At 62.7% G+C, this 20,434-nt stretch overlaps 1 protein-coding gene across 2 annotated transcripts in view; it reads right to left on the reverse strand.

Annotated features, from left to right (window-relative positions):
- SEZ6 (seizure related 6 homolog) overlaps nt 1-19,458 on the reverse strand; it is a 73,185-nt gene extending 53,727 nt beyond the window's left edge. Inside the window, exon 1 of one of the 2 annotated variants that reach the window (XM_073315313.2) lies at nt 19,102-19,458. In XM_073315313.2, the coding sequence (XP_073171414.1) occupies nt 19,102-19,174 (73 nt within the window). In that variant the 5' untranslated portion in view covers nt 19,175-19,458. The remainder of the gene's footprint in view (nt 1-19,101) is intronic. The other variant, XM_073315314.2, reaches the window with a different exon arrangement.
- Between the last annotated feature and the right edge of the window lie 976 nt (nt 19,459-20,434).

Consider the following 20,434-nt stretch of genomic DNA (forward strand, 5'->3'; position numbering starts at 1 on the left):
GGGCCCCGGCCATTCCTGGGAAAGCCCCGACCTCCAGGGCCCCATGGGCTGGCTCAGATCAGAGCCGTTTGCAACCAGTGCACCAATGCAGCCTGGCTGGGCAGAGGATGCTGGCACTTGGCCAGGGTAGGTTGGGAATGCCTCCCCCCACCCCAGCTACAACCTGCTTGACAGGGCTGAGCCCCAGGGAGCATCCCCCTAGGAGAGGCAGTGGGAGGGGGAGGGGGCAAGACTTCACCCTGCCACCTTCTCCCAGCCCAGCTGTGCCCTTGCCTTGCTGCTGTCTCAGCCTGACGTGCCAGGGGGCAGCCCAGGGCAGGCGATTTGCTACCCGAGGGCACCTGGAGAATGGGAGAGGCCTGCTGGGCTTGTCCTGCCCCCCCCCCAGGGGCCAAGGGGCTGGCAGTACGGAGGGGCAGGGGTGCTGGGCAGGGCCAGCTCCTATGAAAGCAGCATTCACCTAGCTGCCTTTCTCCACGTCCCTCCCCCACCGCTGCCAGATCCTGCTCATGCCAGAACCTCAGGCCTAGACCCCCAAAGCACCAGCCGCAGTGGCTCCCCCCACCCCCATTCCCAGCTCCTCCGGTGGCCCCACCCTGTGTCCGTCTAATCCTGATTCCCCGCTCTCCCACCGGAGCTAATGCATTTGTACAGCAATTTCCCTGAGCAGCGGGGATGATAAATGACATGCCGGCTGCTATTTCAGACCCGGGAGTCATCACCAGGCGCACACAAAAGGAGCCAGCCAGGCTTGCAGTGGCATTTTCTCCCCAGACCAGCGTCACTTGAAACAACTCCTCTCTCTTCTCATTGCAGGCAGTGCGGCTTTGACCTCCTGCAATTTGTGCTCGGGATGAGCTGGAGCCAGAGCCTGATTGGATTTGGGAAGGGGAAAATAAGCAGCTACAAGAGACATTAAAACAAAGGAGTGCACGGCATGGCTGAACGGCGACCTAATGCAATCCTCTTCGCACCCATGTGGGAGACGCCAGCTAATAACCCCTGCCAAGGGGCTTCCACACAACTTTCCAGCCTGACACGGTCCAGCCACAGCTGGAAAAGCCACCCCCGGCTCTGCTCCATGGGGATTAGTGCTCAGACCGGGAGACCCCGTGCACCGGCTGGGGCTGGCAGGCAGGAGAGCTCCCGCAAGCAGAGCGAGCCGCGGGGCTGGGCGCCTGGCAGAGTGCTGCGTCCCACACTGCGAGAGGGGCTGGAACCCGATCGGCAGAGTCCCACCAAAGCGGTGGAGACACTGGCGTGAGAAAGGAGCCTGCCTTAGCCAGGGAGGGGGACCAGGCGGCCTGCCGGCGCAGTGCAGGTCTCTGCCATTCCTCACCGCGTGCGCCGGGGGTGTCTCAGAGCATTAGAGTGCCTATCACGTAAGAGGCACGGGGCAACTGCCCCGGGGCCCATGAACCACCTGGGAGGCCAAGCAGAGTCCATTGGTGGGGATCCCTCACTCACGCGCCCTAGGAGTGGCACCCTGGGCTGGGGAGGACACCCAGGCTGGCTCTACGCTGCCCGCCTAGCACAAAACCACCGCTCCCCGAGAGTGCCCAGGGCAGAAGGACTCTCTGGCAGCTGCCAAGCCTCAGGGGCCCATGGTGGTGAAGTGAGTCCAGCTACCCAGCGCCCAAGGGTCCCTCGGCGCGCGTGGCCTGGCAGGGCCCTGGACAGACCCGCTCGCTCACGCTCGCTTGGCCGGTGCGTCATGAAAATACAACGTCTGCCGTGAGGGAGGGGTCGCTCCCAAACAGCTGTTCATGCCTGGACATTCGCTGAGCGAGGTGGGCAATTGGCTGCCAGAGTCACATGGCAATATTTCGGTTTCCTGATTGGCTGGCTAGCGTATCATTTCCCGGCACCATGTACCCACATGCCAAACAGGAGCTCCCCTCAGCAGCAGCCTGCGCAGGTCCCTGCCAGACAGAAGGGTTGAACTGCCAGGAAGGGGGCCTGGGAAGGAGTTGGGCTCATGCCCATGCCTGTTCTGAGACACCTTTGCACAGCATCTGGCCAGCTCCCAGTGCCAGGAGAATAGATGGGAGCTCAGATGCCGAATATTTATATTTGCAGCCACACTCCCGCTCCAACCTCCCCTGGCACCGGAGCCCTGGAACCCAGCATGACCTCCCCCTATGGGGAGCAGGGCCAGGCAGGCAGCCCAGAGCTGCCCCATCCGATCTGCTTCCATAGCGCATCTGATCTCCTGAGCACGCAGCAGCAAGCGGAGTGGGGAGCTTGCTGAGCCTGCGCCTTGGCTGAAATCCTGCAGCGTTCAGCACCCAAAGCCCTGCTACGGGGAACAAAAGCAGCTTTCTTCCCCGCTCGCTTGCTGCGATCACATCTCATTTCACGTCGGAGCTGACTGGCAGCTGAGGCTGGGCATGAGCTCCTGCCTGCCCTTGCAAGGGGAGAGGCACAGGCCGGACACGCGGGGCGAGCTGCAGTGTGGGTGGCAGGCCCCCACAGCCCCGCAGGTTAGGGGGCAGCTTGCAGACACCAGTGTGTGAAGTTAGAAGCGGGTGCCAGGACGGCTGCTGGCAGCGTGGGATCCGTATCATGTTCCCCAAGGTGTGTGTGTGACGAGCCACCAGAGCTGCTGCCGTCGCTAACTGGCTCGCTGCAGTGGATTGCGAGCGCGGCGAGCACTCCCCGGGGCCCCACTGTTTGCAAACACAGCGGCAAAGCAGGAGAGGGGAAGGGGGGCGCCCTGCAGCGTGGCCTGATGCAGAGAGACAGGCAGCGCTGAGCGCGGCTGGGGCTCCAGGGCGACTCTGCTCTGCCCGCCCCCCCACTTCACCAACCCTCGTCTGCCAAGGAGACCCGAGACCCCAGCTCTGGTGCTTCCATGCCACCCCATGCAACGGCCCTCCCTGGCCAGCCCCAGCCCAGCAGTCAGCTGGGGTTCCCTAGGGTCAAGATTTCCTTGGAGCCGAGGCCCGGCAGCTCTGCCATGCCTCCCATCCTGTACCTAGCCACGTGCGCCACCGGGGCTGGGTAATGCTGGGCACACCCCAGCACCTCCTGTCCCAGCGCTCGTGACTGCACTCCCCGGGGCCCTATGACACAGAGGGGCGGGGACATGTGCAGGGGCCCATGGGGCTCACCTGCAGGAGAAAGCTGTCTCCAGCCAGGGGCAAAGCAACCGTCCACAAGGCCAGTGGGCTGTCGAAAGAGCCCAGGTGGGTGGATGGAGAGAAACCAAAGATACCAGGGGCTGCAGAGTGGGAGCAGGCTGGCCAGGCACCATTCCCCCTCTGCCTGAGGGCACTCAGCTGCCACTCGCCCTCTGCCACGCAACAAGAGACCACAGTCGGTCACCAGCTGTGCCTAGCCTCCCTTCCACACAGCAGCCACCGCCCTGCCCTGCAAGGCCCATGCCCCCCCGAGGCGTGCCAGCGGGGCCCTGGAGCCGAGCGCACGGGGACATCACACAGCCGCGTGGCATGGCCCAGGGGGGTCTCACTCCACACAGTACGGCAGGTTAGAACCCCCCCCCCCGGTCCCAGCTGGGCCCATCCTTCTCCTCCAGTGCCTTGGCCCGCTCAGGCAGCTGGATCCAGGCTGGGTCCCCACCGAGGAGCGGGTGGAGCCCACCGGGGGTTTGTGCCACCCTCCACTTGCAGATGCTGCTGATTTACTCTAGGCTGGTCAAGAAGGCGATAGATCACTGCCAGCGCCTGCTGCGCCGCAGACCCTGAGCCGCCGGCTGGCAGCCAGAGGGGATCTCCGTGCAGACGTGGCAGCATTTGTGGGGTGCACAAGGGAAGGAGATGGGGGCAGAGTGGCTACGAGGAAGACTCTGGCGGGAGGGCAGGGCCATGTGATCACAGCCTCTGTCTGTGGAAGGGGGCCCTGCCCAAGCAGCCACAGGAGTGGAGAAAGCATTAGCGCCTCTGTGTAACATGCAAGGGAGACACTGCCAGCTCTGTGCCACCATGCCCTGGCGGTGCTGCAGGCTCCAACCGGCCAACCGCTGCCCCGTGGCCAGGCCTGGCCCAGCAGGGCTGAGGGGAGGGAGACGCTTGGTCAGGGTAGGAGGAAAGATGGGCCACGCGCTGGCAGGCCAGTGTTCGCGGGGAGCCCACCCAGGGCATGCCCAGCCTGGGGTTCGCTCACCCTGCCTCGCGAGCGCGTGTGGTGCTGTGGAGAGCCCGAGCTGGGCGACGCAGGGCCCTGGCCAGGCACAGCCCAGGAGCCCAGTGCGAGAAGTGAGGCCCAGCGCGCTCCCTGCCCAGCCAGGCACCCGCTGAGTTGGCACTTGGCTGCTGCCTCGTGGCGCGGAGACCAGGCTGGCCTTGGATGGGGAGATGGCGCATGGAGGGAGCAGGTCGCCATGGGAACGGCAGCCCAGGGATAATGCGCAGGGGGGCAGCGCACAGGGAGCCTCCAGAGGCAGCCAGCCTGGAGCCCCACCTGTACCCCAGCTCCAGGGGCAGCTCACCCCCTACCTGCCCACAGGGAGAGGAACCTGGCCCTGCTGGGTTGGCAGCGCCCCCAGGCGCGCGGCCAGCAGCTGCGATTCTGCAAGGGGCACGGTGCCCTCCATTGCCAGCACGTCAGGGGAGCTGGCAGTCAGCCAGCCTCGAGCTGGGCGCCTGGCTGCCTGCAGGGCACGTCAAGCTGCCGTCCCTGGCGGCTGGGGTAGGATCCAGCGCATGTCGCAACTGCAGACTCGCCCGCTCTTACCGCCTCGCCAGCCAGCAAGGACGAGAGCAAAGCCGTTTTGCCCTTTAGCAGGCTCCCCACCCCCCACCTCGGCTCTCTCTGTGACACTCACAATAATTGAAATCCAGTTGTGTTAAGCGTGCGAGATCTGCTTGTTCCCTTTCCATGTTCGGCTGCTCAGCTGTCCTCTTCCCCTGCAGCCGCGACTCCTTCGCCGCATGCGGTAAGTTACTCGCATGGCCTGGGAGTCAGAACCCAGCCTCCCCTGCCAGCACATCCAAGCCCCCCGCTCCACGGCCCCCCCCCGCAGAGTGCAGGAGGGGGGTTCCCTTTGCTCTCAGGAGGGGGCTGCAGAGCTAGGGGGACACCTGCCAGCCCCTGCCCCTGCTGCCAGGGGCCTGTAACCAGCACGGTAGGACTTGGCCCTCAGCACTAACTGGGATTTGGATGCTGTGCCCTTACTTGGCTTCAGGCAATTAAGAAGCGACCCCTGTCTTAAAGCAGAGACACGGGAGCTGGCAGAGCGAGGAGAGGCTCCCAGGTAGCTGGCATGGAGCAAGAGCCTGCCCTGACCAGCTCGGCACCCGGGAAGGGTTTGGGGCTCTGGGGGAGTCCATGCAGCTGCACGTTCCCTGCCTCTCCCTGTAGGCCCTTCCATCAGCCCGGTGCCCTTTCCCAGCACCATGGGGTGACCCAGTCCTTGGGGGGCAGCTCCAGAGCCCTGCTCAGCCACCCACAGGAGCCAGCAGGGGAAGGAAAAGACACACCCAGGGCCTGGCACCTCCATGGAGAGCTGGGGAAGCTGGGCTCGGTGGGCACCAGCCTGGTGTGCCATGGTGCACAGGGGCAGATTTGGGGCAGGGCATTCTGTGCTCGGGAAAGGAGATGAGACCACAGAACCAAACGCATTTCCCGTTCCAGCCTCAATCCGGAGTCTGAATCACTTGCCTACTGATTGCAAACACAGCACCCTGCGCAGTCCAGGATCCCCACTTTCTATTTGTATAGGACCTACATTAAAGGGCCACTCAGTCAGTTTGATTCTGGAGCCATTAAACACCCATATTCTGCAGGAGCCCTAGCAATAGATGTACACGTTAAAGTCATCTCTCCCCTCCCCTGGCATCCCTGTGCCCTCTGCTGCCCCCGAGCTGGCCCGGCAGGCTCCATCTGGCACCCGTGCTGTCTGAGCGTGCCTGGACGGGCAGCGCTGCCTTACAAGCAGCAGCTGCCAGAATCTTCGATATTTCATTTGCAAGTGGGGATTATCTATTCCTTGAGTTCAGGCAGACGCGTGCAAGGAGTTTTAAACGGATATTAGATCCCCGCATCTGGCGAACTCTCACCTTGGGGCGCTGCTGGAGTGTGGGCCAGAGCCCTACAACGGCAGAGCGGGAATGGGGGTGTTTCGCTTGGGACCCAGCAGCCCCACAGGCTCAGCTCAGTGCACCGGGGAACCAGACCCACGTTGGGATTCCCCCTGCCTGGTGTTGGCCCCTGGAAGCCTCCTCCCTTGCTGGCTAAAATCCCCTGACCTCCCGCGCCCTCCAGGATCAATTCAAGTCTGTTTTGGATTCAACTGAAAGCAAACGACGAGCAGGGACAAGACAGAAACGCCCCTGAAGTGCTCTTGGGAAGAGGACCTCATCTCGAAGGAACAACTGAATATGCAGAGTACACAGCACAGCTCTGCCCCCTCCTGCCACGCACCCCTTGCACCGGGAACACCAGAGATGGGCGAGTCCATGACAGACAGTGATTGCTCCTCACCCTTGGCCGCAAGGGGAGACTTGCTCAAGGTCATGCAGCCAGTCAGCGGCAGAGCACGAACACAGGCTCTCACCACCAGGGCACACTGCCTGCTGCAGGGACACTCGGTTTACAGCAGGTGCTCCTGGCTCCTAGACAAAGCCGCACGGCCAGCCAGTGGCTGGGAAGGCCTCGTCTACACTGACTTGGCCAGGCTGGGCCAAGGGACGCCATTCCCCGCTGCAGGCCCAGTCCGAGAGGCCGCGGAGAACCGAGGGAAGGAAGAGCAGCTGCATTTCGCCGAGCGCCTTCCCCTCGGCTGTCCAGCTCACCTCGCAGCTCTAGCCCAGGGCTTCCCGAAACACAGCACCTGGGCGGGCAGGAGGCAGCCCGGGCAGAGAAATCCTTATCACAGGCAGAGTGAGGGAAGAGGTCACCCAGCTACATCTGATCTTGAATTTCAACAATCTCACTCCATTTTCTCTGGGTCACAGCCATCTCGCTGCTGATTAATATTTTAAACCTTCAGCACATCTCATTACTGGATTTAAATTATATATGCCAGAATGCCCACTGGAACTTGCAGCATGTAGGCCGGGTCTTAATGCTCCTTCAGTGAGCCTGCAATTGAATGCAGCCTTAATCTAAACAAACAGAGACCTCGCCTGAGCCCCCAGCTGCTTTCCCGAGACCCACCCACCAGCCACGGGGGAGCTGCAGAGCGGGCGTTCTCACTTCCCAGGCACGGGGCCGGCGGTGTGACGAAGTGGGACTGTTCTTAATGTTTCCTCGGAATACTGTAGGGATGCCTCAGTTTCCCCTAGGCATCTCTTAAGTCTCTAGGTGGTGGGATAAGGGGGTGTAATTGTTGCAGAGCAAAAGGCCAGTGTATATAAATGGCCGACACTCGGTCTTCTGGCAACTGATGGCCTGGGCCCTTCCCCTGCGAGGTGAGAGCCAAAGGGTTGGAGAATAAAGGAATCAGCTGACCTCCTGGCCTGGAAAGGGACAAAGCCCAGAAGTGGAGGGGCTGGAGGGGGAGTCAGTTTGGGGCTGTCTGGGGACATGGAGTGAAGTGCAGACATGGTTGTCTGGCTCACTGCCCCCCAAAATGGACCCGGCTGAGAGGTCCTGTTCTCTGTACCTACAAGCTCTGTTTTAGACCATGTTCCTGTCATCTAATAAACCTCTGTTTTACTGGCTGGCTGAGAGTCCCGTCTGTCTGCGGAGTTGGGGGGCAGGACCCTCTGGCTTCCCCAGGACCCCACCTGGGCAGACTCGCTGTGGGAAGCGCATGGAGGGGCAGAGGATGCTGAATGCTCCGAGGTCAGACCCAGGAAGGTAGAAGCTGTGCAAGCTTCTTGCCCTGGAGACAAGAGAGACTTCCCCAGAGTCCTGCCTGGCTTCATGGGGAGCAGTCCCAGAGCATCACCTGGGGACCCTGTGACAGCAGGTGCCCGGCCCCCCCCACCGCTTCACCTCAGTGTGCTGAGCAGAGAGTGGAGATGGGGGACTTGCTGCAGCTCGGGGACTGGGGACCCTTTCACCGCTAGCTCACCAGCTCCTCCTGCCCCAGCCGCTCCCCCAGAGCAGCATGGGGCGGCTGCCTGGGGGATCTGTACCAGCTCTCAGGATGCCCGGAGGAACAGGAAGGGCAAGGACCGAGTGAGTCCCTAGCTCCCAGCTGGCCAGGAGAAGAGGTCGCTCCGGGAGAGGAGCTGAGACATTCACAGGTGGTGGGGAACCTCACCTTGTTCCTGTTCTGCGGGACTGTAAGTCTGGGCCATTTCACCAGCACTGCGTGGACTGACCCCTTTGGAGCCCAGCCTCATGCGGAGAGCATGAGGCAATGGGCCGGAAGGAAAGGAGTGACTCCGTGTGATGGACCTCCCCAGGTGTCACCGGGAACTGGGCTATTGCTGAGCCCAGGCTGGTGAGACAGAGGGCTCAGCGGTACCCCAGCTCCAGGTTGCACCCTGGGGAAGCACATCACACTGTGCCAGGAACTGCCCCAGCCCTGGGCTCTGTGCACTTTGGGAGACGTGACAGGGGCAGGGGCGATGGGTTTGCTGTGATGGTACAGGAGATCCCTGCGTGGGGGGTTAGATCTGGCAGCCCTGGAGCAAGCTCTCCAACGCCCTGCGCTGGAATTGGGCCTGCTCAAATTTGTCTGGGCTGAGGGGTTTCAGAGGTGATGGAACAAGCCTCACGTGCCTCCAGGGACAGACTGACAATATCCTGCATGTCCGAAGGAATTTAATTCAATAGAGTGCAGCATCTGAGGGGACCCTTGTATCAACAATGCAATTGTGTCTCTTAGTGTGGTGCTGGCTGGATGTACCTGTTCTAGGAGACTGGCTAATGCAATCTCTGACTGGATTAGGAACTTCAAAGGACTTTTGGGAACAATACCTCTGAAGTCAATTTCCACTTACAATCCTCCCCTTACAAGCTACCCCCAGGGGAGGAAAACCCATTGGCTACTAATTACCTGCACCTGGAAATCCAGCCCAGAGACCCTGACCTGTCTAAAGGGTGGACCTAACAGGTGATGAGTGGGCTAGTTCTGAGCTGAAGCTGCGATAAACTTGTAACCCCCACAAGGGACCCTTGGGAGGGGATTTGAACAGACGGCTCCATGTTAGGGGTGGGGGGATCTCCGGTAAGGTCATTAGCATGTGGGGAGGCTCTTTCGCTGTTGTAATATATTGTCTCTCTGGTACTTTTATCTTCAGAACAAAGCAGGCTTCACCGGAAGAGCAGCATGTACCTTCTAACTGTCGCAATTACACCCGCTACCTGTCTCCAAAGTGAAAGCCAGCCGGTGTCCTTGGGCAAACGATGCTGGGAAATACAGTGAAGGCAGAAAACTGCCCCGGTCAGCGGGTCTGCCCAGAGAGGCAACGGCCGGAGCGTGGGAAGCAAAGAGCAGGTGTCCTCGCCGATCCACTGAGGGGAAACACGAGTGCCACTCCCCCAGTCCATCCCCACTGCTGAGCAGTAGGGTTTAGACCACCTAAGAATTTTGCCTCAAGCTCCTATGCAATTTACTGTCAACTGGACAACTTCCCACTGCGTCCCCCACTCAGAGGGCTCATCGCATCTCCCCCTTCATCCTGACCCAGGTGACAACTGCACCCCCCCACCCATGTGTCGCTCTCATATGGGCTCCAGCCTACCGGCATAGTTAGCTGCCAGTCACTCGCCCCCCAGCGGGCAGGTGCCAATGGAGAAGGCCGGCAGGGACAACCTGCAGGATCCTTGCAATTTGCTTCCATCTGAAGGATTCTGGGTGGCTGCACCAGAGTATCAGGTGGCTGCTGTGTCCAGTGCTTAAAGGGCTTTGAGATCTCCCCGCAGAGGGGCTGGATGGAGGGCAGCTCATGGCTGCACGTGCAGAGGCCACTAGCCAAAGCCAGCTGCTGTCCATCCTGGGGTGAGCTGGGGAGCTCTGCCAAGGCCAGCAGAACATGCCAGGGGCCAGGCCCTTTGAGGGACCCCAACCAAGCTGCTGGGGCTGGCATGCAGCTCCACAGCTCATTGCAAGGGCTCCCTCGCTCGCTTTGCTCAGCCTGCCAGGGCTGGGGCCGCGAGCCCAGCTTCACTTCATTGCTTTTATTTCAGAAGCTCAGCAGTGAAGGCTGCCCAGGGACCCTTGCATGGTAAGTTTACGTGTCGGCTGCCTGTTACTCGAGAGGAATCCATTACCGCACTGTTTATAGGCAGCTTTCAAAGGCAATCTTTCAATTGTGTGCATTTAAAGAATTGATTGGAGGCTAAATTATCCTCTTCTCCTGGCTCCAGGAGAGGGAACTTTCTCCCCATCCATTACACCCAGGCTTGCCTCCAGCCCCGGCTCTGCGCTGGCCAGTGTGGCCTGGGCCCAGTGCTGGGGCCCTTGTGCCTCGTCTCACCCCCCTTAGGGAGGTGGGATGCCGTTAGCGCTGCTTTTGGAACTGGGGACAGAGGGGGAGTTCATGCTCCCACCACCTGCATCTCTCCCCACGGGAGAGCCAGACACCGGAGTGCAGGCCCAGACCGTGCCCTGGGGCCAGCAGTGCTGAAGAATCCCCGCAGGACCAGCCTACCTTGGCTCACCGAGCTTTCCCTGCATCGCTGCCGGTGGGAAGCCCCACAGTAACCAATGCCTAGAAAGGCAACCTCCACACCGGGCCCCCCTGCCACGGCCAGCCCCTCGCTCATCCGTCACACTGGTACAAGTGCCCTGAGCCCATGCTGCCCAGGGAGAACGGGGCCAGGGAGCCTGCTCTGGGGCCAGCAGCAATCCATAGAATGCTCTGGTTCCCCGACCCCATCCAGACTGGGGTCACCCCTCCAGGGGACCAGTGCAGGAGGTTCCAGGGCCTGTCCCCATAACGCACCAGCCTGGCTGTGCAACACCCTCTCCCAGGACCCTCCTTTGCAACTCCAGCTGCCGGATTGGGGTTGGCCGCCCTGCTGGTGTCTGTGCCCCTAATCCTTGTATCCAGCACTAACCCACCCTTGCAATCCCGGCCTGTGGCAGAGAGTCTCACAGGTTAACTGTGCACCAATCCCAGCTGGTCCACTCCTTCACCGTGCCCCACCCAAGCACTGTCTCTGTCCCCATGTGATCCTTGTGCTGACAGCGCAGACGCTCAGCGACACACTCCCCTGAGACTCAGAGGACCATCACGTATTCAACGAATTGCTGAGCCAGATGTTTGGCTCCTCTCCAGAGACCCTGGCTTCCCCAGCCCCTCCCAGACACGAGCAGCACCATTTCCAGCTCCTGCCACACAGACAGCCCTGCTCGCTTGGCAGGATGCCCCCCAGCGCCGCACCCTGCTCAGAGGGAGGGCACATGCCACAACTCACCCTCGGGGACGGGCCCGACCATGCCTCCCCATGTCTTGGGCATCTGTGTCCCTCCCCCATAAGGGCGCAGAGCAGGTGCTGCCGAGTCCATAGCGGCTCCGGCCAGGGCCAGCGGGGCTCCCGGGTCAGAGCTGGCTTTTGCCGACTGGCAGGGAGAGGCCAGCTGGGCTCTACCCTTCTCGCATGTCAGCATCGGTACCCCTGAGCCAGAGAAGGGGAGCGCTCGGCCCTGTGTGCTCTGGGAGGCACCGGCCTCACGCTCCCAGGGTGGGCTCTGCTCCAGGGCTCTCCAGGAACTGTGGCAGGGCCAGCAGGTCTGAGCCAGGGGTCACATTTCACTGGCGGCTGCCCCAGGTTGGACGCGATTCCTTCAGAGGCACAGGGTCCCGGTGGGCCGGAGAACAGCAAGGCCGGGCTAGAGCTGCCCACACTAGCCCAGACACGAGCAGCCTCAGATCCAGGCTGCAGATCAGAGATCCTGCTCATCCACCCGCCGGCTGTGCCCGCTGGCTACAGCACGGGCCAGGCCTGACCGTCTCCCGGGGACACTGGGAACCTCCTGACCGAGAGGAGCCTGGCTGGAGCAGGAGTCACCTGCTCCAGGATGCCCAGAAGGGGCAGCCTCTGTTGGAGCAGAATCCCAGCCAGGAAAGGTGCCTCAGGGACAGTGCAGGGGAGTGGGGGTGGGGGTTGCAGCACTGAGCTTATCCCTTCCTTTCCCATAAGCTTCTGATTTACAGCCACCCACAACCCCCTGCTAGCCCAGCCCTGGGCTCCCACCCCAGCTCTGCCGGTGCCCCTCAGTCCCGACCCACAGCCCCTGCTAGCCCAGCCCTGGGCTCCCACCCCAGCTCTGCCGGTGCCCCCAATCCCAGCCTGCAGCCCCCTGCACACCCAGCCTTCCCCTCCCCCCAAACTGATCCACCCTAATCCTCTGGGATTATTCAGCAGGCACCAATGGCCTTTCTGATGTAAGGAGCCTGTGGCCACCGTCAGCTCCGGGCCATCACCAGGGCACCCTGGGGTCAGAGTCTGACGGAAGCCACAGCCCAGCTGGTGCCCCAGACCCCACTCCAGGATAGAGCCTTGGCTCTATCCTGCTCCCGACCTGGCTGCCAGGGAGAGCGGTGAACGTGCCGGGGGAGGGGCAGGGAGAGAAGGACACAGTCCCTCTCCCTCCCCAGCCCTGGCAGACCAATCGGTGGGGGGACACTTGACCCCCTCCTCCATGCTCCCGCCACATGGTGCCTCTGCAGGCCCTGGGGCTGGCGTGTCACCACAATGGGGCAGCGTTTCTTGCCCTGCTCTCTGCTGGGGCAATGGCGCGGCCCTAGGCAAGCGAGCAGGAGGCCCTGAAGAGCAGCGCCTACCCCGAGGAGCAGCCCACACGAGTAGAGACACGGCCCGGGGGGGGCATCATTCAAACTCAGCACCGGCAGCTCCCAGCTTTGCTCCTCCTGTGCCAGCCTAGTGCCCCCTCAGCCCAGGCAAGGAGACGGCAGGGGGGACCCAGCAGCCGGTCACGGCCACGCTGCCGTGAAGCCAGCTCCAAGCGATGCATCACTTGGAGGGTGCTCCGTCCCCAGCGCGAGCCCCCTTGCTGAGTCCCAGTGCTTAATGTGCACCTCTTTCCTTACAAACTAGAGCAGTGCTCATCTCCCGCTGGGGCCGCAGCACAGGGAGGGGAGCAGGAGGGCTGCCTCCCTCTCCACTCCAATCCCACCCCCGTCCTGCTCGGGAAGAGGCTGTCAGCCCTGGAGCCGGGTGCGCCCTCCCTACCTTTCATCTGCTTGCTGCTCAGAAGAAACACACATGCAGAGTTTAATTAACTTTATTGATATTCAGAAATTAGGAGAATGACTAAAGGTAATTGCTCATTAAAAATCATTACACTGACACAGCAGGCAGAGTGAGGCAGCCTCCTGCCTTGCAATTATGGCAAGAGCGTTGCTGAGGCCTGCCCAGGCCCCCGCCGCCAGGCTGGCTCTGCACCGGTGCAGGATCTCGCTGGCTACAGGGAATGTGGTCGCAAGTGCTGAGCCGTGGAAATGGGGCACAGCTGAATGATCAGCCTGGCCTTTACCAGCTCCCCAGTGCCAGGGCACCACGGTGCCCCCAGCCTGGCCTCCTTCGCCACCACGCAAGAGAGGGGCCCAGAGAAGCTGGGCCAGGCCAGAGCAGGGAGCTGCAGGGCCTCTCCCCAGATCCCAGCCTTAGGGTGTGGGGAGCTGGCTCTAGCTTGGGGATGGTTCCAGTCTAGTCCATGCAGCACCATCCTCTTAGACCGCGCCCCAGGGACCAGCCTGGCCCGCTCCAAAGGAGAGATGGCCCCACTGCCGAGCCCAGAAGAGCGGGACGTGGCATCTCCTTGCTGGCACCTCACACAGCAGCTCCTCCCTCTCAGCTGGGAAAGGATTGAGGAACCATTTCCCCTCTGGCCATGCGGCATGGCTGAGCCTTCCACAGGCAGTAGCCACTGGCTGTAGGCGAGCTGGGCCAGAGCAGAGCACTAAGCTGGGGAGCCCAGGGTCAGAACAGGGATGCCAGGCGCCAGCCAGGTTCAGTGCTGGTCTCCCCAACCCCTCTGCAGCCCAGAGCATGCTGCACCCTTTACCCGCCAGGCTCCCAGTGTGGTGCAGGGAGAGTCCAACCTTCAGGGTGGTGGCTGGGGCAGCAGCATGGGCCCCCCTCCTAAGGCCCAGGAGTGGCAGCCAGAGCGCTCCCCAGTCCTGACCCTGGCTGCTGGGTTTAGCTGCATGGATGGGGGCTGGGCCACAGCTGGGATCATGCTGCTGAGGCCCCCCAGAGCAGCAGCTCTTGGCGTGGATTCCCACTGAACTGAATGGAGTGGGCGATGCCTCTCAGAGCAATTGGTTCAGGCTCTCTGCAGACACTGGCAGACCTTGCTGTGTCGGTTACATGCAGCACATGGGTTTGAGCTTTTCTCCACAACCACAAGAGCTTGTTATTTAAAAAAAGGAAGCGGAGGTCCTATGCTGCTCACCTGATCCAGAAGCTGGGGCCCTAGCCCTGTGGTCCCGGAGTCTTAAGCCAGCTTTGAAACCGCACTGATTCCCATGGAGGCGCTCCAGAGACACACCGGGACAGGCCTAACATTTCAATATTGACCCAGCCAAGAGCTTCAGATGGTTCTGAAACTCAGCCCATCTCCCCCATCCCCCCCAGCTGCTTGAGGAGGCAGATTTGAGGCACACAACTACGGATGGGAAAGGAATTAACCTCCCAGCTCCAGCGAACACTCCCCGGCTGCGAACTCCAGTGATGACGACATTCCCCCAGAACACCACCACGCAAAGCATTGTGGGCACCAGCTGCATGTCTGCCGGCCAGCAACGTTGACGCCTTCGCATTGCTTACAAGGCTGAATTACGGCCGACGACATATGGCGCTTTATGTAACTGCTCGATACGGCTTCTCCGTGCCCCTCCACTATGAACCACATTTGCACAATGCCTTGCCCTCCACCAGCGAGCTCTGCTGGGGCCGGGAGGCCCTGAACAATGCAAACAAGTCTTAAAGTGACAACGGAGCCCATCACCCATAAATCCGAGGGGAGAGATGTACTGTAACCGATCGTACTGCACTACGAAAATAGCTTGCTCTCTGCAAGCAATTACCCACCAAGCCAACGGAGCCCCGGCAGCTCCCTGCCATGCCGCTCGGGGTCGCTGGGAAACACAACAGCCCTCCAGAGATCAGCGGGATGGGAGTTAGAAATCGCAGCCCACGTTCCTGCCAGGACCTCAGCACCAGTCACCATCATTAAAAAAAAAAAAAAGACCCTAAGAAGCCAGTGGGACCCAAATATCCCATTTCTACTCTTCGGAGGAGCTGCTCACAGCATATGCAGAGTGGGAACATCCCACGGTACAAACTCCATTAACTGGGCCCCACTAACAGAGCGCCCTCCAGGGCCCCTGCACTGAGTGGGGTGCACGGCATCCGGGCTGCGGGAAAGGCTGTACCAGCCCTGCTCTGGGCTGAACCATTAGCTAGCTGCTGCAGCCCTCGGGTGTTCGGCCCCGGGCCCAGCTCCTCAGCACAATTCCATCGGCATCCACGTTCCCCCAGCCCCCGTTGTTTGAAGCGCCCCGGGGCCCGCCCCCCAGCCCTGCCAGTGATGCAGAGGAAGGTCCATCACTCACATACAAATCCTCCACAGGGGAGGTGCAAACACGCTCATCCGGCCCTCAGCAAGTTTAATTACAGCCTCCCGCAGCCTCAGCTAAACCACATATATTTGGAAAACTGTAATTTCCCTGCACTCGGTGTGCAGAGCGTTGCAGCCTGAAAGCCTAACCTCCCTCCCCCTGCCATCCAGCGGGCGCCGAGAACCTCCTTTCCGCTGAAATCCTCCTGCCTGACACGGAGGACTCCCCCTTAGAGCATCCGTCTCCCTCTCAGGGTGTCATTCCTATTGCCATCTGGCTGCCTCCAGCCCAGCAAAGCAGAGATGGAGCAAACACGGCTGGCTCAGCTAAGGTGGGCTAGTTTTTCCCCAGGCATCTCCATTTCAGGGAGCGTTCAGGACATGCACCACCAGTTTTGGAAGGGGGAAAAAAAAAGAGTTTGACACTTAGCAGCTCATGTTCCCTCTACCTCCAGCACCCAAGGGAAGCTGGCTGCTGTTTGCTTTTCCTCCGGCTAGCTCGCAGCGACCTCTGGTTAACAAAGAGGTTCGCCTGGCAGTCACCCTCGCTCCCCAAGGATGGCCCACTGCTGCCCTCAGGCTCCCCTGCCTCCTCCCACCTGGACGCAGGAGCGTGAGGAGCCCGAGACACTCAGCTCCTTGGCCTGTAGCTTGCAATTAAAGCACCAGCAAAAAGCTTGACATGTTTTTCAAGATGGCTTCTGCATTTCCATGCAGGGAAGCACCGGAGCACTCTGAGTAATGCCAGCCTAATATCAGCCTAATAGGGGAGCATTTGGGGAGAATTATCGAGCCAAGGCTCTCTCTAGCAAACAAGTGTTCTGACTCATGTGCGCTATGAGATCAGTCCCTAAGCAAGGAGAGAAGCAAATCTCCAAGTCACAGAGAAATCAATCCAGAAATACCCAGAGCAATGAGCCTACAGGAGCACTGCAGATTTAAGGGCATGTCAGACAAAGTGGCAATTAAGGAAAACCCCAGGGGCCGTCAGCCCGCTGGAGATGCAGGCAGGGTGGGGGAGAGAGCCTTCCCAAGCAACTGGGAGAGCACGCTGCAGCCAGCATGAAGCAGGTCCAACCCCAGCAGCATTCTCCCATGGCCTCGGGTGCCCTCTGCTCTAGGCAGGGGCAGTGGGGAAACACGGGGCCAGCTCACCATTCGAGCCAGATGGTGTGGCTCACCACACGAACAAGGGCCTGATCCAGACCCCGTGGGGAGACTCTGATTGGTTCCCTGGGCTTTGGATCAGGCCCAGCGAGCTAGCAGTGTTTCCCTTGGTGAGCTACCCAGAGAGACATGACCATGTGCCACGACACTGGGGCAGTCTGTCGAAGGAAACAAGGCCTTCCTTCCTCCCTCGCCAAAACGGTGACTCCGGCCTCCCCAGCGACATCCGGCCCAGCGTGGGGCCGGCCCAGCGTGGCTCCCTGGGAAAGGAGCCCCGGCCAGGCCTCAGACTTGGGACCAGTCTAGCTCCTCGGAGAATCAGCAGTGAGCAACGCAGGGCGATTGGTAACCAGTCTATGGGTCTGCCTTCCCCACAGCGCTGCATGTCCATCCTCTGGAGAGGAGGCAGAGCCTGCGAGCAGAGAGGAGACGGGAGGGCGACTAGGACGCCTGGCGTTAATCAAGCTCTGTGTCCCCAGTGACATTTGCGATGGCCTGGGCTGTGCTTGGCCTCCTGGGACATGGAGCAAGGGGCCGTTGCAGCAGGATGGGGCAGATTCCCGCAGGATGGGGCCGTTGCAGCAGGATGGGGCAGATTCCCGCAGGATGGGGCAGATTCCCGCAGGCTTCTGATGCCCCAGAAGCACCACTGGCCCCCAAGGGCGTCACAGCAGTACCCAGGGGTGGGGTGGGGGCTGTCCCTTGCCCTAACCCTAGTGGGCATAAATGGATGTGAAAAGAAAAAAGCTAGGGAACATCTAAGCAGCAGGGGCAGCCCCGGGAGGCCCCCCCGAGGAAAAGGCTCCAGGGAAGGTGTATTACCTTTTGATCATCCCTAGCATGGGAGCTTGTGATTCTATTAATACCAGGGATTGGGAAGAGCCGGGCCAGGCACAGAACAGAGCCAGGCTTCCTCTCAATTAGCCGCTGCCTGGTGCGCCAGCCACCCAGCACTTGCCCAGGTTACTTACAGGGCCAGCTAAGCAGCCAGGCCAGGCAAACCGGCCCTTAGAGCGAGGGGCCCCACGAAGCAGCGCATGGGGGTGGCTCTGGGGGGCAAACAAGCATCTTAGGTCAGCGGCTGGTCCGTACAAAACACTACTGCGGGCTTCGCCCCCCCCGGCCCCGGGCCCGCGGCTGCCCTTGGGCTGAGGCGCACCCGGAGCTGTGGGGAGCGCAGAGCCGGAGCGCACCGGCCAGGGGCGCAGCAGGACCCGTCCTTCGGCGACAATCGAAGGAAGCCGACGCGAAGGAGGCGGCGAAGGGGGCAGCAGTGGGTGCCTGGCAGCCCGGCGGTTAGCAGAGGGCGGGCGGTATTGCGGGAACCGCGTCCAGAATCACTCGGCTTCCCCCCGGTCGCGGGAGGCTCGGTGTAAACCAGCTCCGTCCCTCCCCCGGGCAGGCTACTCCCGTTTGCAGCGCTACCAAAGCGCTTCAGCCAGCAGCGAGCGTCGAGCCGGGAGGGGTAACGGGGCGGCCAAAGGCAGAGCAGACTCACACGCGTTTACACGGGCAGCTCCAGTCATTCGGAGCGGGCCCTGTAGGGAACGGCGGGGCTGCTGGGGAGAGAGACTGGAAACCGATGGGCAGGGGCGCCGGGCCCGCCTCATCCCCCCACGGCTCGGGCCAGGGGGGTCGCAGCCGAGGCGGGACCCCGCGTAGGAATTACAGACCCTCGGCAACTGACGCCCAAAGGATCCGCTAAGCCCAGCCCCGCGCTCCGGCGGCTCCGTGCCCGAGACCTCCTGCCCCATGCACCCGGCGCCCGAGCGAGCCGCACACAGGCTGGCGGGCAGCGGGCTGCCAGAGCCGCTCCCCTGACGCCTCTTCCCGAGCCGGGCGCGGCTGCGTCCCGGTAGGGAGGCGAAGTCCCCCGCCCGCTCCCCACCCCAGAGCCCCGCGAGCGAGCTGGTGGGTCTAGCCCCCCAAACACGCCAGTCTCCGAACTTCCGCCGGGTCTGACCCGCCCCGCCAGGACCGGGGCCCCAGAGCCGGGCGTCCCCAGAGTGAAGCCCGGCCCGGTGCACGGACCCCAGCCCCGGCGCCCCCAGCCCGGGCCGGCTCCTCGGCAGCGCCCGGGCGGGATTAGTCCGGGCCAGGGGGCCCGGCTGCCCTGCCGCCGGGGAGCGGAGCGGCTGCTCCTGGCCAGCGGGCTCCGCGGGGCAGAGGCTTCCCGGGGAGCCCGGCAGCCGCGCTGACGGGAGAGCGCAACTTGGCAAAGTTTGGCGCAAGGCGCCGCGCTGGCCGGGAGCGGCCGGGCCCGGGGGGACCCCTCCGCCTCGGGCGGATCCGCAGCCCCGGCCGGGCCGGGCCGCGCCGCGCGGAGCCCCGAGCCCAGCGGCGGGCGCCAGGCAGCAGAGCCGGGGCTGGGACCGGCCGCCCGGGCTGCGGGGGACCCGGGGCGAGCCCCAGGCCGGCGGCCCGGGACGGGGGGCAGCAGGGCCCCGCGGAGAGTTGGGGCCGGGCGCGCAGCGAGCTCTTACCTCGAGCCTGGCCCTGGAGCAGCGCGGCGAGCAGCAGGCAGCCGGCGAGCCCAGCCCCCGGCGCGGCGCCCATGGCCGGTCGCTCGGCGCTGCAATCCGCGCTCCCCGCGCTCAGCTGCGGCGGAGGCAGCCGGGCGGCTCCGGTCCTGGCGCGGCGCCCGCACCCGGCGCTGCCCGTCAGCACCGCGGAGAGCGCCCGGCGTCGGCTCCGGCGAGCGGCTCCTACCGTAACGCTGCGAGTAGCGCGCCCCGCCAATCCTGCGGGGACGCCCGGCCGCCGCTCCGGGGGAGGGGGGCTGGTTCCTCCCCGCTGCGCCGGGCGGGGGCGGGGGCAGCGCGCCGGCCCCGGACCTGCCCCCCGGCGTCACAGGGCGCTGCCAGCCCCCGCGTCCCGCACACCCGGCAAAGTTGGCGGCGAGTTGCGGGGCGCACGCCCGGGCGGCGCGGGGGGGCTGCTGCGGACTCCCGCCGCGGGGTAACGCGGCCGGTCACTTGGCGCTGGGGAGACGCCGCGGCTGCAGGCAGCCGCCTCCGCCCCGAGCCCCGCGCCCGGCCCGAGCTGCCGGCCCGGGACAGGGATTTCAGCGTGCGACCGCAGAGAGCCGGGCTCCTTCGGGGGGGTCAGCCCTTCCCGGGCTCCCTGCCCGCCCCCGTCTCCTTCCTGCTGACCTGAGACCCGCACAAGGTTCATTGCTCTGGGTGCCAGTCAAGCAGATGGACGAGGATGGCCCCCCCCCCACCCATCCCTAAATAGTCTTTGTGTGGCTCCAAGGAGTTGGCCCAGGTGTCACTTTCTAGCCCGGAGGAAGGGCAGCCCCGTGCATGGCCCCCCCTCGCCCCCATCTGTCAGCCCTGCCTTCTCCTGGGGCAAAACCAGCCGCCGGGCCCGCCCCTGGAGAGCCAGGGGATTGAATGTTTACTCGATTCAGGGACAGCCTGGGTCCGGCCTCTTGGCCCCGGCTGGGGCTTTCTGCTCTCTCCCAGTGAATGCTGGCCTCCTGCTGTGGGGAGAGCAGGGATGTGAAAGGGACAGAAGGAACTGCGGGCAGCAGACAGATGGCCTTTGGAGTTAGCCCAGAGCTGCTCCGGGCTGCTAGCTGGACATTTTTGAATGTAGTAAATAAAATCATTAAAATCAAGAGCCAGCTGTTTGTTTAAGGAAATACCCCCTTAGTCAGAGTCCAGCCGGCCTTGTCTTTGTGCAGGCTCCAAAACACGGGGGGGACGTCCTCTGTGCCCTTCTGGCCTGTCCCTACCTCCAGGAACACAGCAACAGGCCGGGGAAGGAGCCGCTCCGCAGCCTGTCCATGTACTTGGGGCCAGGGCTTTGTCC

This window comes from Lepidochelys kempii, chromosome 17 (assembly GCF_965140285.1).
Source record: "Lepidochelys kempii isolate rLepKem1 chromosome 17, rLepKem1.hap1, whole genome shotgun sequence".
NCBI lineage: Eukaryota > Metazoa > Chordata > Testudines > Cheloniidae > Lepidochelys > Lepidochelys kempii.